The following is a 23,326-nucleotide window of genomic DNA, read 5'->3' as shown; positions in this document are numbered from 1 at the left end:
AGCACATGACAGCAGCTGTGGAATTTTTCACTTGTGGCATTATGTTGGCCCTCAAAAATGTTACAGCTTCCTAATAAAGGAAAAAGGAGGCCCAAATCTTTTATCACGTCAGATTAGGCCCTGACTTCCTTAACAAGACTCCTAAAGCAAAGAAATAAAATCGAGAATCAAGAAATGGGATGGATTCAAACTAAAAAGCTTCTTCTTAGCAAAAGAAACAATCAATGAGGTGAAGAAAGAGCCTACATTTTGGGAGCAAATTTTTGCCACATGCTTGTCAGACAGAGCACTAATCTCCAGGATAGATAAAGAACTCAAAAAACTTAACACCAAAAAAACAAATAACCCAATCAATAAATGAGCTAAGGAGCTGAACAGACACATCTCAGAAGAAGATAGACGATCAATCAACAAATATATGAAAAAAAAATGTTCAACATCTCTAGTAATTAGAGAAATGAAAATCAAAACCACTCTAAGATTTCATCTCACGCTATCAGAATGGCAGTTGAGTATCTTTATATAAAATGCTGGAACCAGAAATCTTTAGGATCTGTTTTTTTGTTTTGTTTTGTTTTGTTTGGGGGCGGGGGATATTTGTATATGCATGACCTATCTTGGGATCCAAGTCCAAACACAAAATTCATTCATGCTTCATATACAACTTATACGCATTGTTAAAGCTGCCATCATGTCCTGGGTCACAGTCAAGAATACAAACAACAGTAAGTGTTGGAGAGGATGTGGGGGAAAAGGCATACTTATACATTGCTGATGGGACTGCAAACTGGTGCAATCATTCTGGAAAGCAAGTTTTTGATAGTTTGTTCCACCTTAGAAAACTTGAAATGAAACCACCATGTGACCCGTCTATTGTACTCCTCAGTCTATAGCCAAAGGACATAAAATCAGCATCTACGTTAATGCAGCTGCATCAATGTTTACAGCAGCTCAATTAACAGTAGCTAAACTATGGAAGCAACCTAGATGCCCTTCAATAAATGAATGGGTAAAGAAACTGTGGTATACAAACACAATGGAATATTACTCACATTAAAAGAGAATAAAATTATGGCATTTGCTGGTAAATGGATGGAGCTGGATAAGATAATACTAAGTGAAGTTAGCCAATCCAAAAAACCAAAGGCCAAATGTTCTCTCTGATAAGTGGATGCTGATCCATAATTGGGGGTGGGGGGAGGAGGAACTTTGATTGGGCAGGGGATGAAAGGGGCAGGAAAGACAGTGGAATGTGATGGACATGATTACCCTATGTACATGTATGTGCGATGCTACATCATGTACAATCAGAGAAATGAAAAGTTGTGTTTCAATTGTGTGCAATAAGTCAAAACACATTCTGCTGTCTTATATACCTAATTAAAATAAATAAATAAATTTATAATAAATAAATAAAATGTTGCAGCTTGTGGAACATTTCAGATTTCAGGTTTTCAGATCAGGGATGCTCAACCTTTGTTTTTTATTTTACAGGTGAGGAAATTGAGGCACCAAAAACAATAAATTTTCCAAAGTTACAGAACTCATCAGTGGTAGGGCTGGGATTCTTGCCTGGACAATCTGAATCCAGGCACAGACTTTCTATCTGTCTACTGTGGATTCATCCAGATGTTGCACACATCTGCCCAAGAAAGGGTCAGGTGTGAAGTTAGAAGTAGGTCGAACATTAGACAAGAACAAGAAAATTAGCCAGTGATCCCAGGTGGAACAAACAATCAAGCTGCTTAACTGGCCAAAATTCTATGCTGACACGCTCCACCTTCCATCCAGCCAACAGGGCCAGAGAAGGCAAGTCAGCATCAAGATGCATAACACATAAATGCATTCAGAGATTTTCGAGAGCTTCCCGCCCCCAGCAAGAACAATGGTAAGTTAACAAAAGGCTATGGATTTGAGGAAAAGTCTGACTTTAAATAGATTTTATTGGACATTTAAATTTGTTGTTTACTACTAAAATGTTTAAAAATTAGATAGAAATTTTGGAAGCATAAATGAACTACAAGCCATCTTTTGCAGACTTCAAGATGCAAATTTCCAAATATAAATGTGCTCTGCATTAAAAGCAATGTCCTATTGAAATCTTAGATTCACTCACTTTCCCCCATCACTGTGTTTTTTTTTTATTTTTTTCTCTAGAGACTAAAATATAATATTTCTCTTCAATGGAGAAGACAAAAACAAAAAGAAGTACTTTCATGGTGGCTTTTGAAATTCCAACAATCGAAGACTCACAATAGAATGGATTAAAAGCCCACATGACACAGCTTGTTTTGAAGGACCTGTGAAGAGGATGGGAGGGACACGTCCCCTGGTTCAATCACTCAGCCTGCTCCCATCAACAGTGTTGACAGAGAGCAGCCAGGTTGGCTGTCCACAGCAGTGTCACCCCAATTACGTGGAGCTTTATTCCCGCACACATTGACCTCTAGAACTCCAAAAGGATTAGGCACATTTACTATTATTTAAAATCTCCATCTTGTCACTGTTAAAATAAAGGGGGAGGGTAGCTTCTTGCAGCCAGTTCTTTCCATTTTCTACTCCATTTGCTCTGGTTTTTGGTTTGTTTGTTTGTTTTACAAAACAAATCATGGAACTGGAAAGAGATGGAGAGATGCAGCTAAAATTGAGTATGATTTTTAAAAGGAGAAAGGATGGGGGGAAGTTTGCTCCCTTCGACCTCATTCCACAATTAGGGGAGAACAAGAGACTCATTATATTGGCTGGAAAGGACCTCTGCTGGAGAACCTAAGCAAGGAGGGATCATCGACTGCAGTACCCCACAGTAAAAACTGAAAAAATGAAGAACTTCTCAGACTAGATTTGATCATTTTCATGGGTCTCTTCCCTAAAACCTGTCTCCGTCTGAAATTGCTGTAATATGAGGCATCCAGAAGTTGTGAACCATGGTGGACTAGAGCTCAGTGGTAGAGATGCTTAGCACGCAAGAGGCCCTGGGTTCCATGAAGAAGAGAAAGAGACGGGCTGGGTGGCGGCTCAGCGGCAGAGCGCTCGCCTAGTACACGCAAGGCGCTGGGTTGGATCCTCAGCACCACATAAAAATAAATAAATAAAATAAAGGTATTGTGTCCAACTACAACTAAAAATGTAAATATAAGGAAAAAAAGAATAGGAAGAGGAAGGAGGAGACAAAACAAATTAAGCACCAAAATGAGTCCCCCCAAAATTACACACATGCTAAAGTACACCCACTGCCATCTCACTCCATTTCCTTAAGGTCTGGCCATCAGCAAACATTTCCAGATCTGGCTGGGAAACCACACACCAGCCAAGAGAAAAGGAAAGAGGCCAAATTCTCAGTCTTCTGGAGCCTTCAAATTACCCACATTTTAGCCAAGGACAAACAACACAACTTCTCCTCCTCCTTCTTTTCCCATTTCTACAACCTCTGTTCGTGATCTAAAGGCATGTCAGAGGCACAATCAAAGCCATCTTATTGACTTGAGCTAATGAACTAAGAATATACTTGATGGTTTTCCTAAGGGTATTTGATAAGCTCCTAAGCAAGATCAAGTTCAATGCAACTTGATGACAAAGAGTCCTCTTCTGCCTGATATTGCGCATTAAAGGAGAAAGAGAGAAACTTCCCACAGATTTTCCATGGTAAATGATGAATAATGAATTATCTCGGGGGTGCGGCTGCACATCAGCATGCTACACAGGTAGATTCAGTACAGGTGTTTCACTGAACCATGAATGTAGGCAGTGTCGCTGAACACATGCATTCATTCCAACTTTGTTGACTACTCAGCCTACTTCAACCTTAAAAGGACAGCGGCCCTTGCCCTGTCTTAGGAAACTAGGGCTTCACTGATCTGACAAAGAACACAGGACCCCACTGTACTTTCTTAGTATCTACCACAGATTCTTGACCTGTGCTGTCCAACAGAACTTTCTACAAGGATGACAACGGTCTTCATCAGCACTATCCAATATGGTAGCCCAGAGCCACACACCTACTGAGCATGGGCAGCGTAGCTCCTCGTGTGGCTGAGGGGCTGACTTTTAGATCATTTTAAGTCATTTCCACTTAAATAGTCACATGTGGTAATAGCTATGTTCTGGAAAGAGCAGCTCTACAGTGTGTACCAGTTACCCTTTGCCCCATACAACAGGAAAAACAATGGGCCCAGATTCTGAGCTCAATCCTGGCAGGTGATCCTACTCCATCTTGTAATGCAAGTCACTCTCCTAAGCCACTCCTGCTACCCAGGTCACTGTTCACAAAAGGCAGTTTCTCCCCTTGCTCTCAAACAAGACCAACCAACCGTGAGTTACTGTGAGCCAGTTTGGGGGAATTAACCAATAGCTCTTCCTTATTTTCAACCCCTATCCATTCTATCTACTCCTCTCTTTGCTCCAAAACTTTCCAGCGATTTTGTTATTTCCTCCCTCCTTCCTTACTTCTAATTCTATTCATTTCCTGTCTATCATAAAATCAACATCCACTGAACTGAGTTTATACAGAAACCTCTTTCATAACATCAGAGCCAATCACGGTTACCCATCAACTGCCCAGGACATGAATATGCAGGGCAAAAAGCTATTACCAATTTGTGCATCCAAAGATTTATATGATAGTGAATTAAACAGATAGCGTTATGATAAGAATATTTTAAATGATGCTAGGAAGACTAGAGATATTTTACTAAAATGCTTCGGAAACTCTCCGCAGCTCATTTGCAAACCCCCAAGGGACCCTCCTGCCCAGCGTAGTCTGGGGCTCCACTGCACAGAGCAGGTCCAGAATGAGTCTGAGGTCAAAGCCCGGTCTACAGAGGAAATTAGAAGGAAATTGTAGGAGATAAAACACAGCTTTGGGTTCTGGCACTTGCCCAGCTTTGTTCATTTTACTCTAATGTTTTAAGAGGCAGGGAAGAGGAAAGAGCAAAGAGAGAGCCCAGAGGCAACTGCTGTTTATCCTCCCGCTGGATATACACAATGCGCCTCTGGTCCACCCCCTTCTCCTCGGAGACAGTAGATTTCAAAGTAATTGACTTGCCCTCAAAGTATTACTGCAAAGTGAAGGAGACAATTCAAATTCACAGATCACCTAGCAGAAAAGACCGAAAAGCCATGTTCCCAGAAAGTATAATAAAAGTAAATTCAAACATGTTGGACTGTGAAAACCAGACAGTCTGAATAATAAACAGGATGCTTAGGCATGTCCTCAGCCGTGCAAAACCCTGACCCGTAAGTGCACAGCCCCATCTAAGGTGAGTTACTGTACAGATGGGGAAAACAGACTCCCCAGAGGCCACAGAGGGAGGAATCTCCAGAGCCCAGCCAGGATTAGAATGCAAAAATCCTGCTTCCCCGGCCAATGCTCAGGCCACTTGGCCTCGGTGTCTCCCTGGTGGCAGCTCATTTATCAACCACAAATAATTTCCCCATTACTCTCCCAAACAAGAGCATCGCATCCCAGTGCAGAAGACATGGCTCTGTCCATTTTAAGAAGAAGAATATGCACAATGGGGCAAGTGTTGTATAATCGACGGAACGCAGACCAGCGATGGCAAACCCATCCCGAGCACATTCTTTCCCACATTCTGGGTGATGTAATTGTATATACCTCTGGCTCGGGTTCAGAGCATTACTAACCCAGCTTGAATGCCGACAAGCGCGTCTAAATCCTAACAGTTAAGTAAACGGCATCTTTAACATGGCACCAAGGCAGATGGACTTGAATCCCACCCATACCAGCCAGTTTGTAAACAAAGTGCTCTGACAGGTGTTTTCGGCCCACACCTAAAGGAGCTGAGCACGCAGCCACTACACGGTGTAATGCCAGCACCTGGGCCCAGCAGGACGACACCCACTCACATACAGCCAGAGTTAAGCATCTCTAATATGCAGTGAAGTTCACCGTTTTCCCATCTAGCTGCCATTTCCTGGGTTGATTATTTCAAACACAAACAGCAATTCATTCAAACAGCACAAATATCTGTGAAACTGAATATGTTTTCAATAGTCACAAAAGCAGACATGAAAATTGGGACATTTCTCATTTCAATTTAGAAGATGATATTTGCAGTCAAGATTGGATCCATCCTTTTAGTCTTTACAAAAGATAAGAAAATAAAACACATACAGACATTTTCCATAAAAGGCAACTTTCTTCTGTAAAGGGCAAAAGAGTAAATATCTCAGGCTTTGGAGGACCACACAGTTCCTGTTACAACTGCTGAACCCCGCTGCTGCAGCAAAAAAGCAGCCTCAGACAACACAGGAGTGAATGAACACAGCTGTGTTCCAACAAAATTTTATTTACAAAAACAGACAGTGGGCCTGTCACTGGTGGTGCACACCTGTAATCCCAGCAGCTCAGGAGGCTGAGGCAGGAGAATCGCAACTTCAAACCCAGCCTCAGCAAAGGCGAAGCACTGAGCAACTCAGTGAGACCCTATCTCTAAATAAAACACAAAACTGGGCTGGGGATGTGGCTCAGTAGTCAAGTGCCCCTGAGTTCAATCCCCCGCACCCTCTCCCCAAAAGAAGAATAGACAGTGGACCAGATTTAACTCACAGGCCATAATTTTCTAGCCCTCATTCTAGAAAATGATATTTTTCTTTCCTTCTCATAGTATCTTCAATTCATGCTTCATGGATCACTAAGAAAACAATGATGTGCTAGATCATGATGAGGATCAGACAGAATAAGGCTCTAAAGGAAATCATTGCAGTACAGATCACCTCCTCCTGAACTAACCAGTGCACAGAGAAGGTCCACCGCCTCCAATACCAGCTCCTGGTGTCCGATTCGTGTGACCCCCAGCTCTTCAAGATCCTGATGGGAAATCCGCAGCAGCTGCTCCCCATCTATCTTCTCCCGCTCAAACTTGTGGACATACGGCTGCAGGCAGTCATCTAACCCTACCAAAAAAAAGAAAAATCCATTATCATCATTTCATTCCTTTACTTCCCCAAATGGCTCACATGTACATCCATCTCAGCAATCATTTATCTCTAAATGTATATTCCACCTGATGGGCATCCTTCACGTGACATCTTCTCATCTTAAACAGGTTTGAAATGCACAGTGCAAAATTCTAAAGTGGATCAAGCACAGTTATATGGTAGCTACCTTCCCATTCCCTATAAACTAAAGGTGGAAACACTAAATCCCTGCTGACTTGAAACACTAGTTATCTATACCAGATGTAGGTTATCTGTTTGCTAAGCAATCTTTCCTTTGGGGACACCATGCCTCTCCCAGTGGGCTTGCCAATCAAGATGCTTTGCTGGGCTGGAGATGTGCCTCAGTGATAGAGCACTTGCCTAGCATATGTAAGGAAGGCCCTGTGTTCAACCCCCAGCACTGGGAAAAAATACTTTGCCACAGTGGTTGGCATGTGGCCAGGCACCAGCCAGTCACAGCTGCAGGAATGGTCATGTGACTCAAGCAGAACCAATCAAAACCTCCCTTTTGGCACCTCCACCATTTGGCACATGGATCCAAGACAGCAGGCTCTTTCTTCCTTTCCAGCTGTGGCCAGGCACCAGCCAGTCACAGCTGCAGGAATGGTCATGTGACTCAAGCAGAACTCCTTGACATTTGGCCCATGGCTACAAGACAGCAGCTCTTTCTTCCTTTCCAGCTGTTAGTCAGCGGGTACAACTAAGTGATCAGTTTTCTGAGAATACATCCTTTTGAGAGGGGGAAACAATGCTCTGATAATAACCTATAATCCCTGGATCCGACCTTCCTACAGACTCTTCCACTCCTAGGATTTTCTCCTTCAGTTGAAAGGCATTCCCCTTCTAGCTGAAGCACGTCTGTGATAAGTTTCTGGCCCCTTCAACGGAAGTTCTGATGAGCACAAACCTGAAGGGGGCGGAGCCAGCAGCGGTTCAGAGAAAGCAACGGGAAGTGGATTAGCTTGGGGCAGCTTCTCCAGGTCAGATAGTTCTGTTAGTGTCTGAAATGCGTAAGCCAGACAGGACTTGGGAATCTTCCTTCCTGCACAAAGAACTCTCTGGTCAACTGGATAATGGTTTTAATGGAATAAAATCTTTCCCTGAGTCAGTCAATCTTTTCAAAGCTGATGATAAAAGTCGCTTTTGACTAGATTTATATAAATTCAATTACAAGACAAAGAATGAAGACTCAATTTTATTTTATTTTTTTTTTAAAGAGAGAGTGAGAGAGGAGAGAGAGAGAGAGAGAGAGAGAGAGAGAGAGAATTTTTAATATTTATTTTTTAGTTCTTGGCGGACACAACATCTTTGTTGGTATGTGGTGCTGAGAATCGAACCCGGGCCACACGCACGCCAGGCGAGCACGCTACCGCTTGAGCCACATCCCCAGCCCTGAAGACTCAATTTTAAACAAAGCATGCGGAATGCTGCTGACCCTCCACCCTGCACGAACATGCACACACCATGCACACACACACACACACACACACACACACACACATTTAACCTTCTCAAAAACTGTGTCATGTGGATATTCCTCTGGATTGGAAAAAGTAGACAGGAGGTCCAGCACTTTCTTTTGGTCACACTAAAGTCCATGAATTAAAATCAGATGATGTGTGGTGATAAACTACATCTCGGCCCCACAAACTCTCACCATTTGCCTCCTGATGAGATATATGTATATGTATATGCATATGTATATATATATATATATATATATATATATATATATGAAGAAGAGTTTTGTGATAACCATTTCTTGCTATCAAATATAGAAATAGGAAAGGAACGATTTAATTTTATAGTAACAAACTCATCCTCTCCAAATTGACATCTGTCTAGCAGAGGGTCTCTGTCCCCGCAAGTGAGCTTGGACACGCTGATACAAACCCTCTCCAACTGCCTTGAGCCTCGTGGCCTCTGGCCTGTGAGTCAAGCGATCAGTGGGGCAGGAAAGCCCAGAGGCTGAGAATGATACCCCCCCCTACCTGGGGCGAACAGGCTGTCTCAGCACCCAGCCACCAGGAGCCTGTTCACTGTAGAAGGACAGTACCCATCTGCAGCAGGCAAGAGCGGCAGGGGACAAGGCCCAAGGGCAGCCCCCTAACTACTCTGTCCTCACTTTATAAATAAGAAATTAAGGCTCCTGGAAGGCATGCACGCCATGGCAGTCACATGGCTGGTGAGAAACCAGGAGAAGGATTCTGTCAGCTCTTCTCTTCAGCTGGATACAGAAGAACAGAGCTTGAACTCAAACTAAGATCTACTGGTCACAAGCCTTTTGCTCTTCTGCATCCTACTTGATAAACAGGGGATTATAACCTGGGATTATAGAAATTCCTCTCCAAGCATCTTCCTAAATAAGCAGCAAGGCCCAAGTTCAAAACAGTTATTAAAATAGAATCACAAAGCCTCAGAGGCACTTAAAAGATACTTTAGATCTAACTGAGTCCCAAATTGGGAAAGAGCAGACCAAAGACAAATTACTGGGAACTCGACCATAAATCCCTTAACCAGGTCACAAGCAGGTTTTCGTGTTCCTCTTTCAGGATCTGTCTTCTCCAGCCCACTTCTTAGCTTTACAAAGAATTTTTGTTTTAATCAGTCACAAAAAGTCAGGAAGGCTATCTCAGATATTTAAATACTGTTATGGCTCAATTATATCTCCCCAAAATTTATGTTCAAGTCCTAACCCTCGGTGCTTGAGAACATGTTTGGAGAAGGAATCTTTAAAGCGGATGTTAATTAAAATGACATCATGAGAGTGGCCTCGATCCATCACTGGTGTCCTTAAAAGAAGATGCACAGATGCACTCGGCGGGAAGACCCCATGAAGACACAGCGGGAAAGACAGCCATTCATAAGCCAGAGTAGCCTCAGAAGAAACAAGCCCTGCTGACCTTGATCTCAGACTTCCTGCCTCCTGAACAGGTAAGAAATAAATTTCTGTTGTTTCAGCCACCTAATCTATGGTACTCTGTTATGGCAACCCCAGCAAATAAATCTAAGCCTAGCCCAATTTTACTTCATATCCATCCATATGACAAACTGTTTTTCTAATAAACAAGGACTAGTGACCAGTGGAACCGTAACTGGTATCCACTGTGCAAAGCAAGCTCAACACTCAAAACTCAAGCACCAAACTCGGAGGATGATAGAAGTTTTCACATGCAGAATAAATTAGCCCATTAGAATGACAGTGAGGAAACCATGTCCCAGGGATGTTCAATAAAAATAGAAAAAGATGTGGCCAGAGTTCCTCTTCCATTAACCAAAAAAAAAAAAAGAAAAAAGAAAAGAAAGGAAGGAAGGAAGAAATAGGATTTCAGGAGTAACCATGGAGTGAAGCATTTAAGTAATATGAGGGGAACAGAGAGGAAGACTGAGGATGTTGGTATAGCGAGGGCTCTAGTTAGAGTCAGGATGCAGGTGATCATACACTAAGAACTGTAGGGTACAGAGCAAACCAGAATCTCCTTGAGGATTCTGGGGGACGACAAGAAATGTAACCTCAAATCATCAAAAGCTCCCTAAGACAGGCACCTGGGCTGGTTCCATAACTTGGCTACAGAACTGTGCTATCAACACTGGTGACTGTATCAGTAGAGTGTGCTGATTTTAGTTCTGTGGGATAAATACTGAGGAGCAGAATGGCTGGCCCATACAGTGGTTCCAGTTCTGTTCTTTTGAGGAACCTCCATACTGTTTCTCAAAGTGGGTGTACCATGCATAGTTATAAAGCACTAATTAAAATAAGTAAATATTCAGGGCACAGGGGCACAGGCCTGTCATCCCAGCAGCTGGAGAGGCTGAGGCAGGAGGAGGATTGTAAGTTCAAAGCCAACCTCAGCAATGGCGATGGCGAGGTGCTAAGCAGCTGAATGAGACCCTGCCTCTAAATAAAATATAAAATAGGGCTGGGATGTGGCTCAGTGGTCCAGTGCCCCCGAGTTCAAACCCCAGTACCCCGCCCCCCCAAAAAAAAGAAGTAAATAAGAAGAAGGGCAATAAGGGTATGGAAGAGGGGAAGGAAAGTAAGGGCACTGGGAACTGAAATGGAGAATCAAGTTCCATGATGTAAGATTATGTCAAACTAAACTCAACCGTTATGTATGATAAAAGTATTAAAATAATTAAATCATTTTTTTAGAAGTTCACGGAGATGAAGAATTACTCAATAGGAATATCACAGTGCCACCTATATGAAGACCATCTATTATGGCTCACACGCTGCCCCCTCAAACACAAAGATGATGACTATGCTGGGATTTAAACAGAATTGCTCCCAGGCTTTTATCACCTGACACATTACAGCCTAGTAGGGTTCTGAATACAAGTAGACTCCTGCACAGTCCCACAAAGGAAGAGGAAAGCTCCACGTTGAGTGAACGGATCTAGCAGTTCTAGAATTTGCAATCAACTGTACTCTTTATTTATTTGCCAAATGTACCTATTTGCCAGTTTCTTGCTTTCAGGGACTTATACAAAGTCTAGCGGGACTAAGAAAACATGTAATTAAGTAACATTAAGTGAAACACATTCCATTTACACAAATTAAACACCAACGGAATGAGAATTCATGGAGGATGGCCCAGGACCCTGAGGGACCAAGCTTCCTACTGTGACTGAAGCTGGCCCAAGCAACCGTAAGCTTACAGAGAAATCCCAAAAGCACAAGGGGCCTGTATAGGCCTGAGTTCCCTTCTCTGTCCCCCTTCTTACTTACTGGGTAACTTGGGAAAAGCTACTCAACTGCCTCATCTGTAAAATGGGGAAACTAATACTACCCACTACAGACAAGTGCCATGAAAAACTAATGTTAATATTTATAAAGAGTCTAGAAACGGTGCACATATAGTAAATGCACTATATATTTTTTAAAGAATGTGTTCAGAATAAAATCTTCTAAGTGTTCAGAATAAAAAAACTGCTAGGGAGAAAAAGAAACCCCCAAATTTAGGTGCCCCCTCCAGAACAGAGTAAATTGGAGATAAAATCTCAACAGCCTGTCGCCTTTCCCAGAAAGTGTCTGCAGATGTGACAGGTTGCAATAGCCTTGGTTTCTTCTAGAAGTGCTTTATGATATGCATCAGCACATGAGCGGCATGAAAGGAGAGGCTGCCTCTCACCCACCGCTTCTGCTGCTGGCACGAGAACATTCTGTGTTCTGCACACAGCAGTATTTTGTCCTTCTAGTGGTGAATAGTATTCCGTTGTGTGTGTATGTAGGGCATTTTCTTTATCCATTAAAAGATGTTTTAACCTGGTTTTTGCTGTCATCACTGCTGTTTTGTTTGGTTTTGTTTTTTCTTTTTTTAAAGAAATGTTTTGATTTAGAAATCAGATTAGCTAAAACTTGTAGTCTCCCATCTCACTCGGGACTTCCAAGAGTCACAAATGACAGGTGCTGCCAAAGGGCACTCCAACAGGATTTGAGTCAAGGGTGTTCTTCAACAAGAAGAGTCTTCAAAGACTCACACACATTCCATTTCATTCAACAAGGCTCATGTAGACACCGAACATCCCTGCACACCCCCGTGGGGATGGACCTCCACTACCAAGGAAACGAGGCTTCAGAGCAGGTCCCGTGTGATGGTTGAGCCAGAGGAGAGGAGGCAAGGTTGGAGAGGACACTTGCACCTGACGACAATATCCTCAGAACCTCCCACGCTTTTACAGACATTCAGTAACGCAGTCCTGCCGTCAGGACTCCTGTGCTGTCACGACTCTTCTGTCTTCCCAACTTGCTGACACCCCCATCCAGTACGTTATAACTTCCCCCAAACAGGACAACTTCCTAAGAAGGTCCCGTGAAGGCGGAACCAGTCCCTTGGCAGGGAGAGACAGAAGTCTGAGCCGCTGGAACAACCCCTCCCCTATCATCTCCCACTGGAATACTCGTGTCTGCTCTGAGGACCTACAGCCAGGACTGCGGCCAGCACCGCCTTTCTCTGGCTCAGGATCCAACTTCACTCCCAGACCTCAGAAGGCCACGGCTCAGCGGGGGACTCTCACTATTCTGTTCTCCTTTCCTTGGTTTGGAATTCCTGCTTTGAGGAGAGAAGAACCCGTGGACTAAGCCAATTTTCCTTCATTGACCAACACAGCCCATGGCAGTTCCTGTACTCCCTCAAAGAGCCCGAAACGGAAATGTCCTAAGTGGCCAGTGGGAGGTGGACCCCGTCCAATGGGCACTGTCCATCTCAGCTGGGCATGAGCACTGCTTGGAGGCTCTCTGGCTGGTCACCTCTCCAGTCCCACACAGTGACGAGGTCCAACCTGCTCCAGTTTCCTCTAGTCCCCTTTACCTGCCCAGCCACGCCACCTGCTCCCTGGACATCCAGGCACGGGAGTTCTTCCTGTATACAACAGGAGCTCTTGACATACTTCAGCCGCACCTTCGGGTCATACTGTCTTCCTTTTCCCAATCCTTCATCTTACACTTTCAAACCCAATCCCTCCCACTTCCTCTAGGACCTAAATTTATCCTCACCGATGCTTGAACTTGAACCTTCCACCTTCTCAACGGCTTTGGTAACAGAGGAATTAGTCAGTGGTTAATACCTGGGCTCCGTCCCTAACCTCCTGTTTGTCCAGGTCACTGCACTCCACCTCCTCCCGACTACTCACAGATGCTGCCCTGTACTGGTCTGCAAGGACCCTGAAACTGTCAAGCCCCATAGGTAATCTGCAGGTCTCTTCTCCGCTGTTTTGATGCTGTTGCCAACTTCTTCATTCTAGAAAGTTTTCTCCTCTGTCTGCCCCACGTCTTTTCTCCTGGGCTTCTCACCAAGTTGGTGAAAGTTTAGCCTCTGCTCCTTCATTGACTGGTTTCCCTACAAATTGTCCCTTGAATCTGGAATAGCTAACTTCATCCTTGGATCATCTTTCCTCTTCTCTAGAAAAAAAAAAAAAATCCTTATCAACTAGCAAGGACTTAACCAAACTTTGTCCCAGTGGTCCATAGGAGAATAAGGACCTATAAGACATGGGAAGAAAACACAAGAACTTTACTATATTACTTTATCCAAAATGTAAGAGAATCTCAACTTTACCAATATGCACCTGATTCTGGCATAGTCGTCTGTCTCTGAGTCCGATGTCCTGCTACGTACTCCAGGAACCCAAAGGCCCTTCCTATACTGAGAAAGGGGAGGAGCTAAACCCAAATGAGTCCCTTCAGCCTATGATGATGGTGATGATGCTGTAGTTTCTTATCAACTCTCAGCTCAACTAGTTCTCATAACGCAGGCAAAGTCCTTAAAGAGATTCCTGCAACTGGAACTGCACTCTGACGATAATACAAGGGCAAGCAACTGAAAAATAGCAGAACTGACACTCCTAAACCCTGATCCAATCTATCAAGAACCATTTGAAATATGGTTTCTAATATTATTGAAGAAATACACTCTAAGTGTCCACCTGCCTTGTGATGTTAAAAAGCTTTAAATCTTTAGTCATCTTTTGAAAATATTTGCTTCTGAAGTTACTCATTAGCAGAGGCCTGATAGTACCGCAGAGGATACATGTTACACATAGATAAATGTCTACTGATTGCAGCTGTGTGCAGATAGGTTTCTTAGTTATAGGAAAGCATTATCAAAACCCCATAGACTCCCGCCACCTGCTCTCTAATCTAAGCTCAGCACACACAGTCCTGATCCCTTCCCTCTCTCATCAAGCCTGTCTCTCCTGTTTTCCTTATTTTGGACACTGACCCCGGGACTTGGAGTTTTCCAAGCCACAGACAGGGAACTCCCCTTCTTGTGCATTTTTTATCCTCACGGAGGACAGTCTTCAAGTACCATCAGCTGCACCTGCTGAACTTCCCTCACCACACTGTGGTTGGATAAGCATCCCCAAAGGATCATGTGCTAAAGGCTGGATCCTCAACCCGTGGAATTACTGGAACCTCCTGGAGGTGGGACCTAGTGGGAAGAAGTTAGATTTCTGGGGGCTTGCCCCTGAAGGGGATAATGGGACCCCAGACCCTCCTCTTTCCTCTCTGTTTCCTGACTACCATGACGTGAGCAGCTTCTTCCTTCACGTGCTGCCTGCCATGACATACTACCTTGCCACCAGCCCAAAAGCAATGCCAACCATGAACTGAAACCTCCAAAGTGTAAGCCAAAATAAACCTTTCCTCTTTCTAAGTTGATTATCTCTGGTATTTTGTTATAGGAAATGAAAGCTGACTAGCAGAACTCGGTTCCTCCTTTCTATCTATACTGTCACAACTAAACCTCTCCCTCACTCGGGTTTCTACAATAATCTAGAAACCGGCTGCCATGCTCAGGCCCTTCTTCCTCTTAAATAATCCTCTATAATTCCATCTGAGCAAAGTCAAACATCACAACTTCACAGACCCAAAACCATTATCTTAGCATAGCCTCCCAAGCTCTTTAGGGCCTGCCCTTTTTCAAAGTCCTCTGCAGTCCCACTTTCCATCACACTTAACCTGAGAAGATAGGAGTGAGCCCATTCTAATGCATTTCTCCCAAAATAGCAAAAGTATCACTCCAGATTGCAAATACAGCTCACAGGACAATCCAACCTGTACCTGTATCTACAAGTGAAGTTTTATTGGAATGCAGGCACGGTGCTTCCATTTGCCTCTGGCTGCTTTAGGGCAGCAATGGAGCTTTCAGTAGTTGTGACAGAGACTGTCTGGCCCACAGGCCTAGAATGTGGAGCTCTGGCCCCTTACAGAAAAGAGCAGCAGACCCTGGCATAGCTATGCCAGAGGTGAGCCAAGGTGATGATAAACCTGCCAACCTGAAAAACCAACTAGACAAGTCAGTCTACTCTGACATTGTGAGATCCTAATTTTTCTTCTCTTTTTATATGTTTGGGAGAATTGTTTTCTATAGTTACATTGAATTTAAAAGCAGAGAAAAATATTATCCCTCTTCTTCCACAGTAAAATACGTGAATGTATTTTGGGGAGACTCCTTACAACTTTTTACCCACTTTATTATTATTATTATTATTATTATTATTATTATTATTATTATTATTTTGGTCACCATGAAATTAGCCATCAGTGTACAATGCATTGAGTTTTAATCAATACATAATTGTGTAACACTACAGTCATGGTTAAGTGTTCCTATTATCTCCAAACACTCTCTCGTGTCCACTCCAACCTGCTTTCTGTTTAAATGAACTTGGCTTCTTACCCCGGCTTACCTCCACCCACTGCCTGTGAATGGCCAATTCTGGCTCCTACGCTCCTCACCCCTGCATTAGGCTTCCATTAGCTGCAGCTTCGATTTTTTTTCATGTATTTGGATTTGTTATACATGATGGCAGAATGCAATTAATTTCAAATTTCAAATATAGAGCACAATTTTCCAAGACACTGGTTGTACACAAAGTATTTTCACACCATTTGTGTCTTACACCTGTACTCAGGGTAATGACATCTAACTCATTCCATCTCATTCCTACCCGATTGCCCCCTCCTTTCCCCTCCCTCCCTTTGCCCTATCCAAAGTTCCTCCATTCCTCCCATCCCCCCCTCCAACTGCCATTATGCGCCTGCATCCTCATATCAAAGACAACATTCAGCCTTTGGTTTTTGGGGATTGGCTTACTTCACTTAGCATTATATTCTCCAACTTTATCCATTTACCTACAAATGCCATAATTTTATTATCTTTTAATGCTGTGTGTGTGTGTGTGTGTGTGTGTGTGGTTTGCATGTATGTAAGTGTGTATGTATATACATATATATATCTCAAAGTTTCCCCATCCATTCATCTACTGAAGGGCATCTAGGTTGGTTCCATAACTTAGCTACTGTGAATTGTGCTGCTACAAACATTGATGTGGCTGTGTCCCTGCAGAATGCCGTTTTTAAGTCCTTTGGGTAAAAACCGAGGAGTGAGATAGTTGGGTCAAATGGTGGTTCCATTCCCAGTTTTCCAAGGAATAAGCTGCAGCTTTTATTTTATTAGTCATCCTGAGAGGCTTCTGGTTACAGTTAATTTAGTACCAGGACTAAACACAATGTCTCATAGCTGCATGATGCCTAAACTTTACCATTTCCCTTTATTTACACGACAAGAGTATGAAAAAGGAAATAAACTGCCCAGGAACTAAACCCCAAATGTCCTCAGCTAAAAAGCTAAAAAGTCGTTAGCAAAAACGAAAGAGTTTGGTTTTGAGAAAACACATAAAAGCTCTGTGTAGGTCAGGCTTCCTACCCTGCTCATCTCAGTGCACAACAAAGCCTGGGGAGGGGGCTGCTGCTCCCTTCCAAGCAGAACCTGCAAGAACTCCAAGCACAGAATGGAGGACCCACCAGCAAGGACCCTGGAAGCCCAATTAAGAGCCACCAAAGCTCTCTCCCTTTGGTTATGAAATGGGAAACGGATTTGGGGAAGGAGGAATATCCCAACTGGCTATTTTTTAGGGTACCAAGGTGGGGTGGGGGGACCAGTAACGCTGAAGATAATGGTTGGCCTTTCACCATTTGGGAAAAGCTGGTTTGCACGTCACTGAAGAGCTTCCAGATATGTAGCAACCCACTGACCACTCACATTCCTCACAAGAAGCAACTCGCAGAGCAGGACAGGGAGTGCTAAGGCGCCCGCATGTCCCTAGTGCATGTCCCCACAGCCAGCTCCGCTGTCTCACTAATAACCAATGTCCCCTAAGGCTGACGTCACTCTGAAGACACCAGAAGATACCACCAAGAAACAACCCCCCTTTGGGGTTCGCCACGTAAGGAAAAGGTACATCACTCAAACAAAACTGAGAACAGGAAGCAGGTCCCTGCCAGGAAAATTTAAGGAAGGAAAACCAGAAAACCTTAGCTCAAGGGTCCAAGTTATTCAGAAAACATCAAGAGGCACCAACTCGTCTGAGGTTTCTGAACTGGTAAGTAACACATCCTGGCTGAAAATTTTAACCAGGAAACTCTGGCTTCTTCAAAGTTGTAGGCCTTCCAAGCCCACTCTGCCCCACCCCCAACAGATTCTGCCCAACCTCTGGCCGCTGTGAAAGAGACCCCTCCCCACCCTCCCAGCACTTGGCACTGGGCAAAGCCCGGCTGTGGAGGGCAGAGAGCCCAAGGTGGGGACAGGGGAAAGGACGGAAGTTAGTTTACTAACTTAGTTACGACTTAGTTACCATCTGATATCATTTTGAGGGTTAGAAATGTATACTGATGTCAATCCCTGAGAATCAGTCAACTGAACATCCGTGGTCTAAACAGATGATCAGAATTCAGAACCCAACAGTGTTCAGCCACAAGCCCTCCCCTCTGCCCCGCCCCACCAGAAACTGTATGATGAACCTGAAAAATAATACTGAGGACGAGGAAAAAGCACAACGTTGACTTATCTGTCTGAAGGTATATGTGTGTGCACGTGTGCGTGCTGTACCTACACACACATATATCCTGTGGCACGTGTCAAATCAAAAAAGGGACAAGGAGCTTCAAATTCTAAAAGCAAAAACAAAACTGTGGAGATGAACACACGGCATACCACAATACTCTGGTAAAGAAAAATGTACTCTCCGGAGTTATTGGTTAACGGTTCAGTAGCCAAACCTGCAGCGTCCAATTCTGCAATACTTGGGGGGAGGGGAAGGGGGGTGAGACTCAACATATGAAACTGAAGAAAAGAATGTCCTTTTACCCATTGGGTTGTACTTTCTGACCTTGTAGCACAGCTTATTTTGCAAAAGTTATAAGTTAGATTTCTGTCTGAAAACCAAACACTGGCTACAACTGCTGTCCCTGGGATGCTTATAAGGAATCTAGGGAAGAATTGAGCAGCTCCTTGCACAAGCAGCAAGTCTAAAAGGTTTATAGCACTGGGGAGAATCAGACCGGCACATGGACCACAGGCAGACACAGCAACAGGCCTGGAAGCTGGGCCTCGGCTGCCTCGTTGCCTGGCTGTCAACACCACTGGGGAAAGTCCCACTTGGGATGTGTCCATCACCTCTATTCTGCCTAAGCCCTTAGGATATACATGGAAAAACTGCTTTTGGATAACCCTCCATCACGGTCATTTCAAAGTACACAGCCCAAACAGCTAGACAATGCGTTAACTCAAACCCCTGCATTAATGGGGGCTGCCGTGTCTAGAGACGACCTGCACACACAGTGTCATCTTGATCCTTGCCATGATTCCAGGAAGGGACCAGTCAGGGGATTATTTCAACAGTTTATAGATAAGGAAACCAAAACTCAGGAGTACCAGGTAAAAGGCAAAGCTAAGCTAGAACCCGGTCCTGGACTTCAACCAGATCCTTGCAGGGCCTGAGGTGGTCAACAAAGAAACAGAGGTAGAGCAAATGGCTTAACCAAGTACAGTCATTTACAGACCTTCTAACATGAGGACTTATCATGTCTCAAGCATGATGTTGAGCATCATGAAAATGGCCAAAGATATAGGTCACTAGTCAAGTAATTGAAGATTAAAGAACTGGGAGCAAAGCAAGAAGGAGTTATTAAGCCCGTTTTATTAGCCAGGAGAGGCAATATGTCCTCAGGAGTCAGACTGTCTGGATTCAGTTCTACCAATTCCCAGCTGTGTGACCTTGTGCAAGTTACTTAATCTCTCTGTGCCTTTGGTCATCTACAAATGGAGAGGTTAACAGTACCTATCTCGTGGGGTCAACTGGATTTAACATGATTAAATGAGTCAGTATTCTTGAAGCTCTTAGAAATGGTACCAGGAACACAGTGAATGCTTGATCTCATGTAGTATTTGTGAAATAAAAATTTTAAATTTTGGAGAAAAAGAAAAGAAACTGGAGTTCAGGAAGCGTTAGTCACTGGCCTAAAGTCACACAACCACAACAGACTGGATCAGGATTTAAGGCCATTCTGCAGGACTGCGGAAGGGCAGCAGGAACCCAGCGTAGGCTGGGGACACCTGCAGGCTTGATGGCAAGAACCTGTGTCCCCAGGATGGCCTGCACTCTCTGAGGCAGCAGGAGAGGAGGCGGAAGGGGTGGGCAGACAGGAGGGTGGAGACAGGCCCAAACCGCTGCTGACCGGCACAGCTGCCCACAGTGGTGCAGGTGTGTCAGGCAGCAGCAGTGTCGCTAGGTATTTTCATGACGGCGTTATTGAGGTACGATGCACACACCATACACACCTACTTGGAATGCACAACTCAATGGTCTTCGTATATCCACAGAGCTGTCCCTCCGCAGGCACCACAATTCATGGTCCTCAGTGATTGGCTTCTTAGGCTTAGTATAATGTGCTCGAGGTCCTCCAAGCCTTCTCAGCCCACAACATAAATGCCACTCCCTGCCCCAGCCCTGCTGGCTTCCCCTGCCTGGAGGATGAAGTCCACAGCTGGAAAAGTCCAAGTGAGCTGCTTGTCTACCTCCCCAGCCTCACCGTGAGCCACACTCTCCCCGCTCCACGATGCTGGACCCTGGCCAAGCACCTGTCCACCCAGAGCCCATCCCTAGGATGGCCCTGCCTCCTTTTCCCTCAGCCTAAACGCAGATCTCGCATCCTTGAGGGGCCTCAGCAGATCACAGGACAGTCAACGAGCAGGTGTCTTGATGTTCCCTTGCTGCAACCTACCTGCAAGCACCTCTGTTCCCAAGCCTGCATTTGCCTCTCTCCCTCAGGCTGGGACCACATGAGCCTTATCACTCCCCATGAGGCCTCATGTCATAGAGGGGGTGCTTAAACACCTGCTGACTGAAAGAAGGGAACCCCAGCTGAGGTTAAAGACCATGGTCTTGATGGGTGTGAATCAATAAGGTTGGATGGCCCCCCACCTCTTGGGATGCATCTGGGTGAACCCCTCTTTCAGTCACTTACTTGCCAAACATTTCTTACCGACTCCCCTTGGGACCAGAGCTGTGGATACTCCAAAGGAGAAATCAGAAAAGTCCCAACACTTATAACGGATGATGTGGCGGGGCGGGGGGGGGGGGGGACCTCTCAGCTTCTTCAACACAACATTTCTTGCTGTAATTGAGGCTGGATGGGTGTTGGCTCTAGTCAAGCCTTCTCCTCATTCTCTAGAAAATCCAGTTTTTACTGCCCCCAGAGACCAACACAAATGTCATGCTGCTTGAGTGACTTAATCTCACTGTCCCCTCCTCTTACTCTATCCCCTTTGCTGACAGGTAAGAGCACTGAGGTCTTCCCAACTGTGGGACCTGGAGCAGATCATGTGGCCTCTTCATCAACCCGTGAGGTGCAGGGCCTGGGAAGATGGCCCTGTGGTCCCCCCAGCCCTGCCCTTCTGAGCCTGTACTTGGGGCTCTGCTTTTTTCCTGTTGTCACATTACTGAGGCACAGCTTCATCCCACACCCTGGAACAGAAAGCTCAGGTCATCTAACATCAAAGCCAGAGCCCCACCGTGGGGCAGGGAACAGACACCATCTGTCTACAGCAAACTGACATGTGAAGAAGTAGGACTTCTGAGGTCTCTTAGTTGTAAGATTGTACAGCCCCAAAATTAGAGCAAAATCTTAAAGCCCCGTTACACTCCTGGGTTTTGCATCATACTTAAGACACAGTGGTGCGTACTGTGAACTTCACTTACAGGAAACCAGGTCTTATGTTGGCTCAGCTGGGACGGTCAGGATGCAGGGCAATGGGCTCCTTAGGAGAGTGGCCTCCAAGAGCATGCCCCTCAGCTACTCCTGCCTCAGGGCTGGAGAGAGTAGACAAGACTATGTCCAAGGAACTGTCTGAGCTTCTCGGAGGAAAAAAAAGTTCTACACCAGAAAGAGCCACAATGACACACAGCGCACAGCGCAGATTTAGGTATGAGCAATAAAAGAAGTGAAAAGTCCTGGGCCCGGGCGCAGGCACCCTCTCATCAGTGATGTCACAGTGCGAGTGGGTGTGCAGGGGATAGACCCGGGGACGGTCTGTGTTTGTGGAACAAACTCAAGAGTCTCCATCATCAAAAGATCTGCAAAATTGAGGGCCTAAGTCCTAAAGTCATTAATGCAATGTGCAACAGAACTGGGACATCTTACCAAATATTAGGGTTAAAAAGAACTCAAGTTTTCTCTGACATGAAATCAAAAGAATAAAGTAGAATTTGGAAAAAAATGAATACATAAAGTCACGTTGTAACAGCAAACAGTTTAATGTCACTTTCTACATGGCAGGTATTCTTCCAGGACTTCATGGATATGAGCCCTTGGTCCGAACGTGCCCCATGACTGTGTTACCTACCCTCCCCCTTTGGAGACAGGAGCTGAGGAACCCAGAAGGTGGCATGCCCAGGGCCACCGAGAGCCACAGCTCACCCCCAGGGGCTGCTGCTCCCCTGCCAGATGCCTACAAGATGGAATGTTCTCAGACCTCCCTTAGCTGATCTAAGGAAAGTACAGTTTTGCAGAACAGGAAATTACACACGTCATTTAAGCGGCCTTAGCTTACTGCCCGTGACTGCTTTCAGAAATCTTAATGGCCTGGTCAACAGAAAAGGCTCTCCCACCCAGATGGGCCAGAAAAGAAATGACTTTAATCTGAAAGGAATAAAAAACAGTCTGCAATGAGGGGGGTCTCCCAGGTTTCTTAATTATACTCTAAAATGCAGGAGAGATGGACTCTATCTTTTTTCCAGGAACTCTGGATAAAATTCTTTTCTATCAACTCCCTACCTATAATTCCCAAACTTAGTTTCAAAACTTTCCTTAAGAAAAAGACAAGCTATCTCTTTCTGGGACCCAATAAAAATAATGTTATTGCTAGGCTGTGCACTTCACATTTTCTGTGTACCATTAGCATCCCAGATTTAAGAAAAAAAGGGGGGGGGTGGAGAGACAAAGGAAAAGATGAGCAGCTGTTAGCACAGGTCAATATCTACCTGTATATCCTAGGGCTACAGAAATCAAACACCTGGCCATGGTGGCTCCTGAGCAGAGAGCATCCCAGTGCACCAGCTCGTGCACCCACAGGTGCGGCACCCAAACGGTGAAGGAAGCACCTGCCCCGCAGAGACACAGGAGCATGAGCAACCACACTGGCAGAGGCCTGGAACTAGTGTCACCCGGAGGCTCCACTTGATCATCACTGAACCAAGCACACAGTTCAAGGGAAACAACAGAGCAATCCCTGAAGGTGAAGGAAGGAGAATCAAGCTATTTTTCCATGGAAAACAGAGCTCAGCAAAGAGAAGAAACATGTAGGAATGCAGAGGCAGCAAAGAGGGAGATACATTTGGGGGGGGAGAGAAAAATGCAGATTAGCTGGCTACCCAATTAGAGCCCAGGTAACCTTTGCCATCATCCCAGACCAGTGCCTACATGAAACAGCCACAGAAACCCTTCTCGGGCGCCTCCTGGCCCGTCCTCCTAGGTACCCCTCAAACTCCAGATACTTAGTGTCCGTCACCTCCACCCTTTCATCTG

General features: G+C 44.8%; 1 protein-coding gene across 2 annotated transcripts in view; it reads right to left on the bottom strand.

Annotated features, from left to right (window-relative positions):
- Cnksr3 (CNKSR family member 3) overlaps positions 1-23,326 on the bottom strand; it is an 87,287-nt gene that overhangs the window by 26,915 nt on the left and 37,046 nt on the right. For both annotated transcript variants that reach the window (XM_026393804.2, XM_077801757.1), the window contains exon 2: positions 6,749-6,912. In XM_026393804.2, the coding sequence (XP_026249589.1) occupies positions 6,749-6,912 (164 nt within the window). The remainder of the gene's footprint in view (positions 1-6,748; positions 6,913-23,326) is intronic.

This window comes from Urocitellus parryii, chromosome 8 (assembly GCF_045843805.1).
Source record: "Urocitellus parryii isolate mUroPar1 chromosome 8, mUroPar1.hap1, whole genome shotgun sequence".
In the NCBI taxonomy this organism is placed as follows: domain Eukaryota; kingdom Metazoa; phylum Chordata; class Mammalia; order Rodentia; family Sciuridae; genus Urocitellus; species Urocitellus parryii.
Note: the sequence above shows the minus strand (reverse complement) of the source record. Positions and strands in the feature narration are given on the sequence as shown.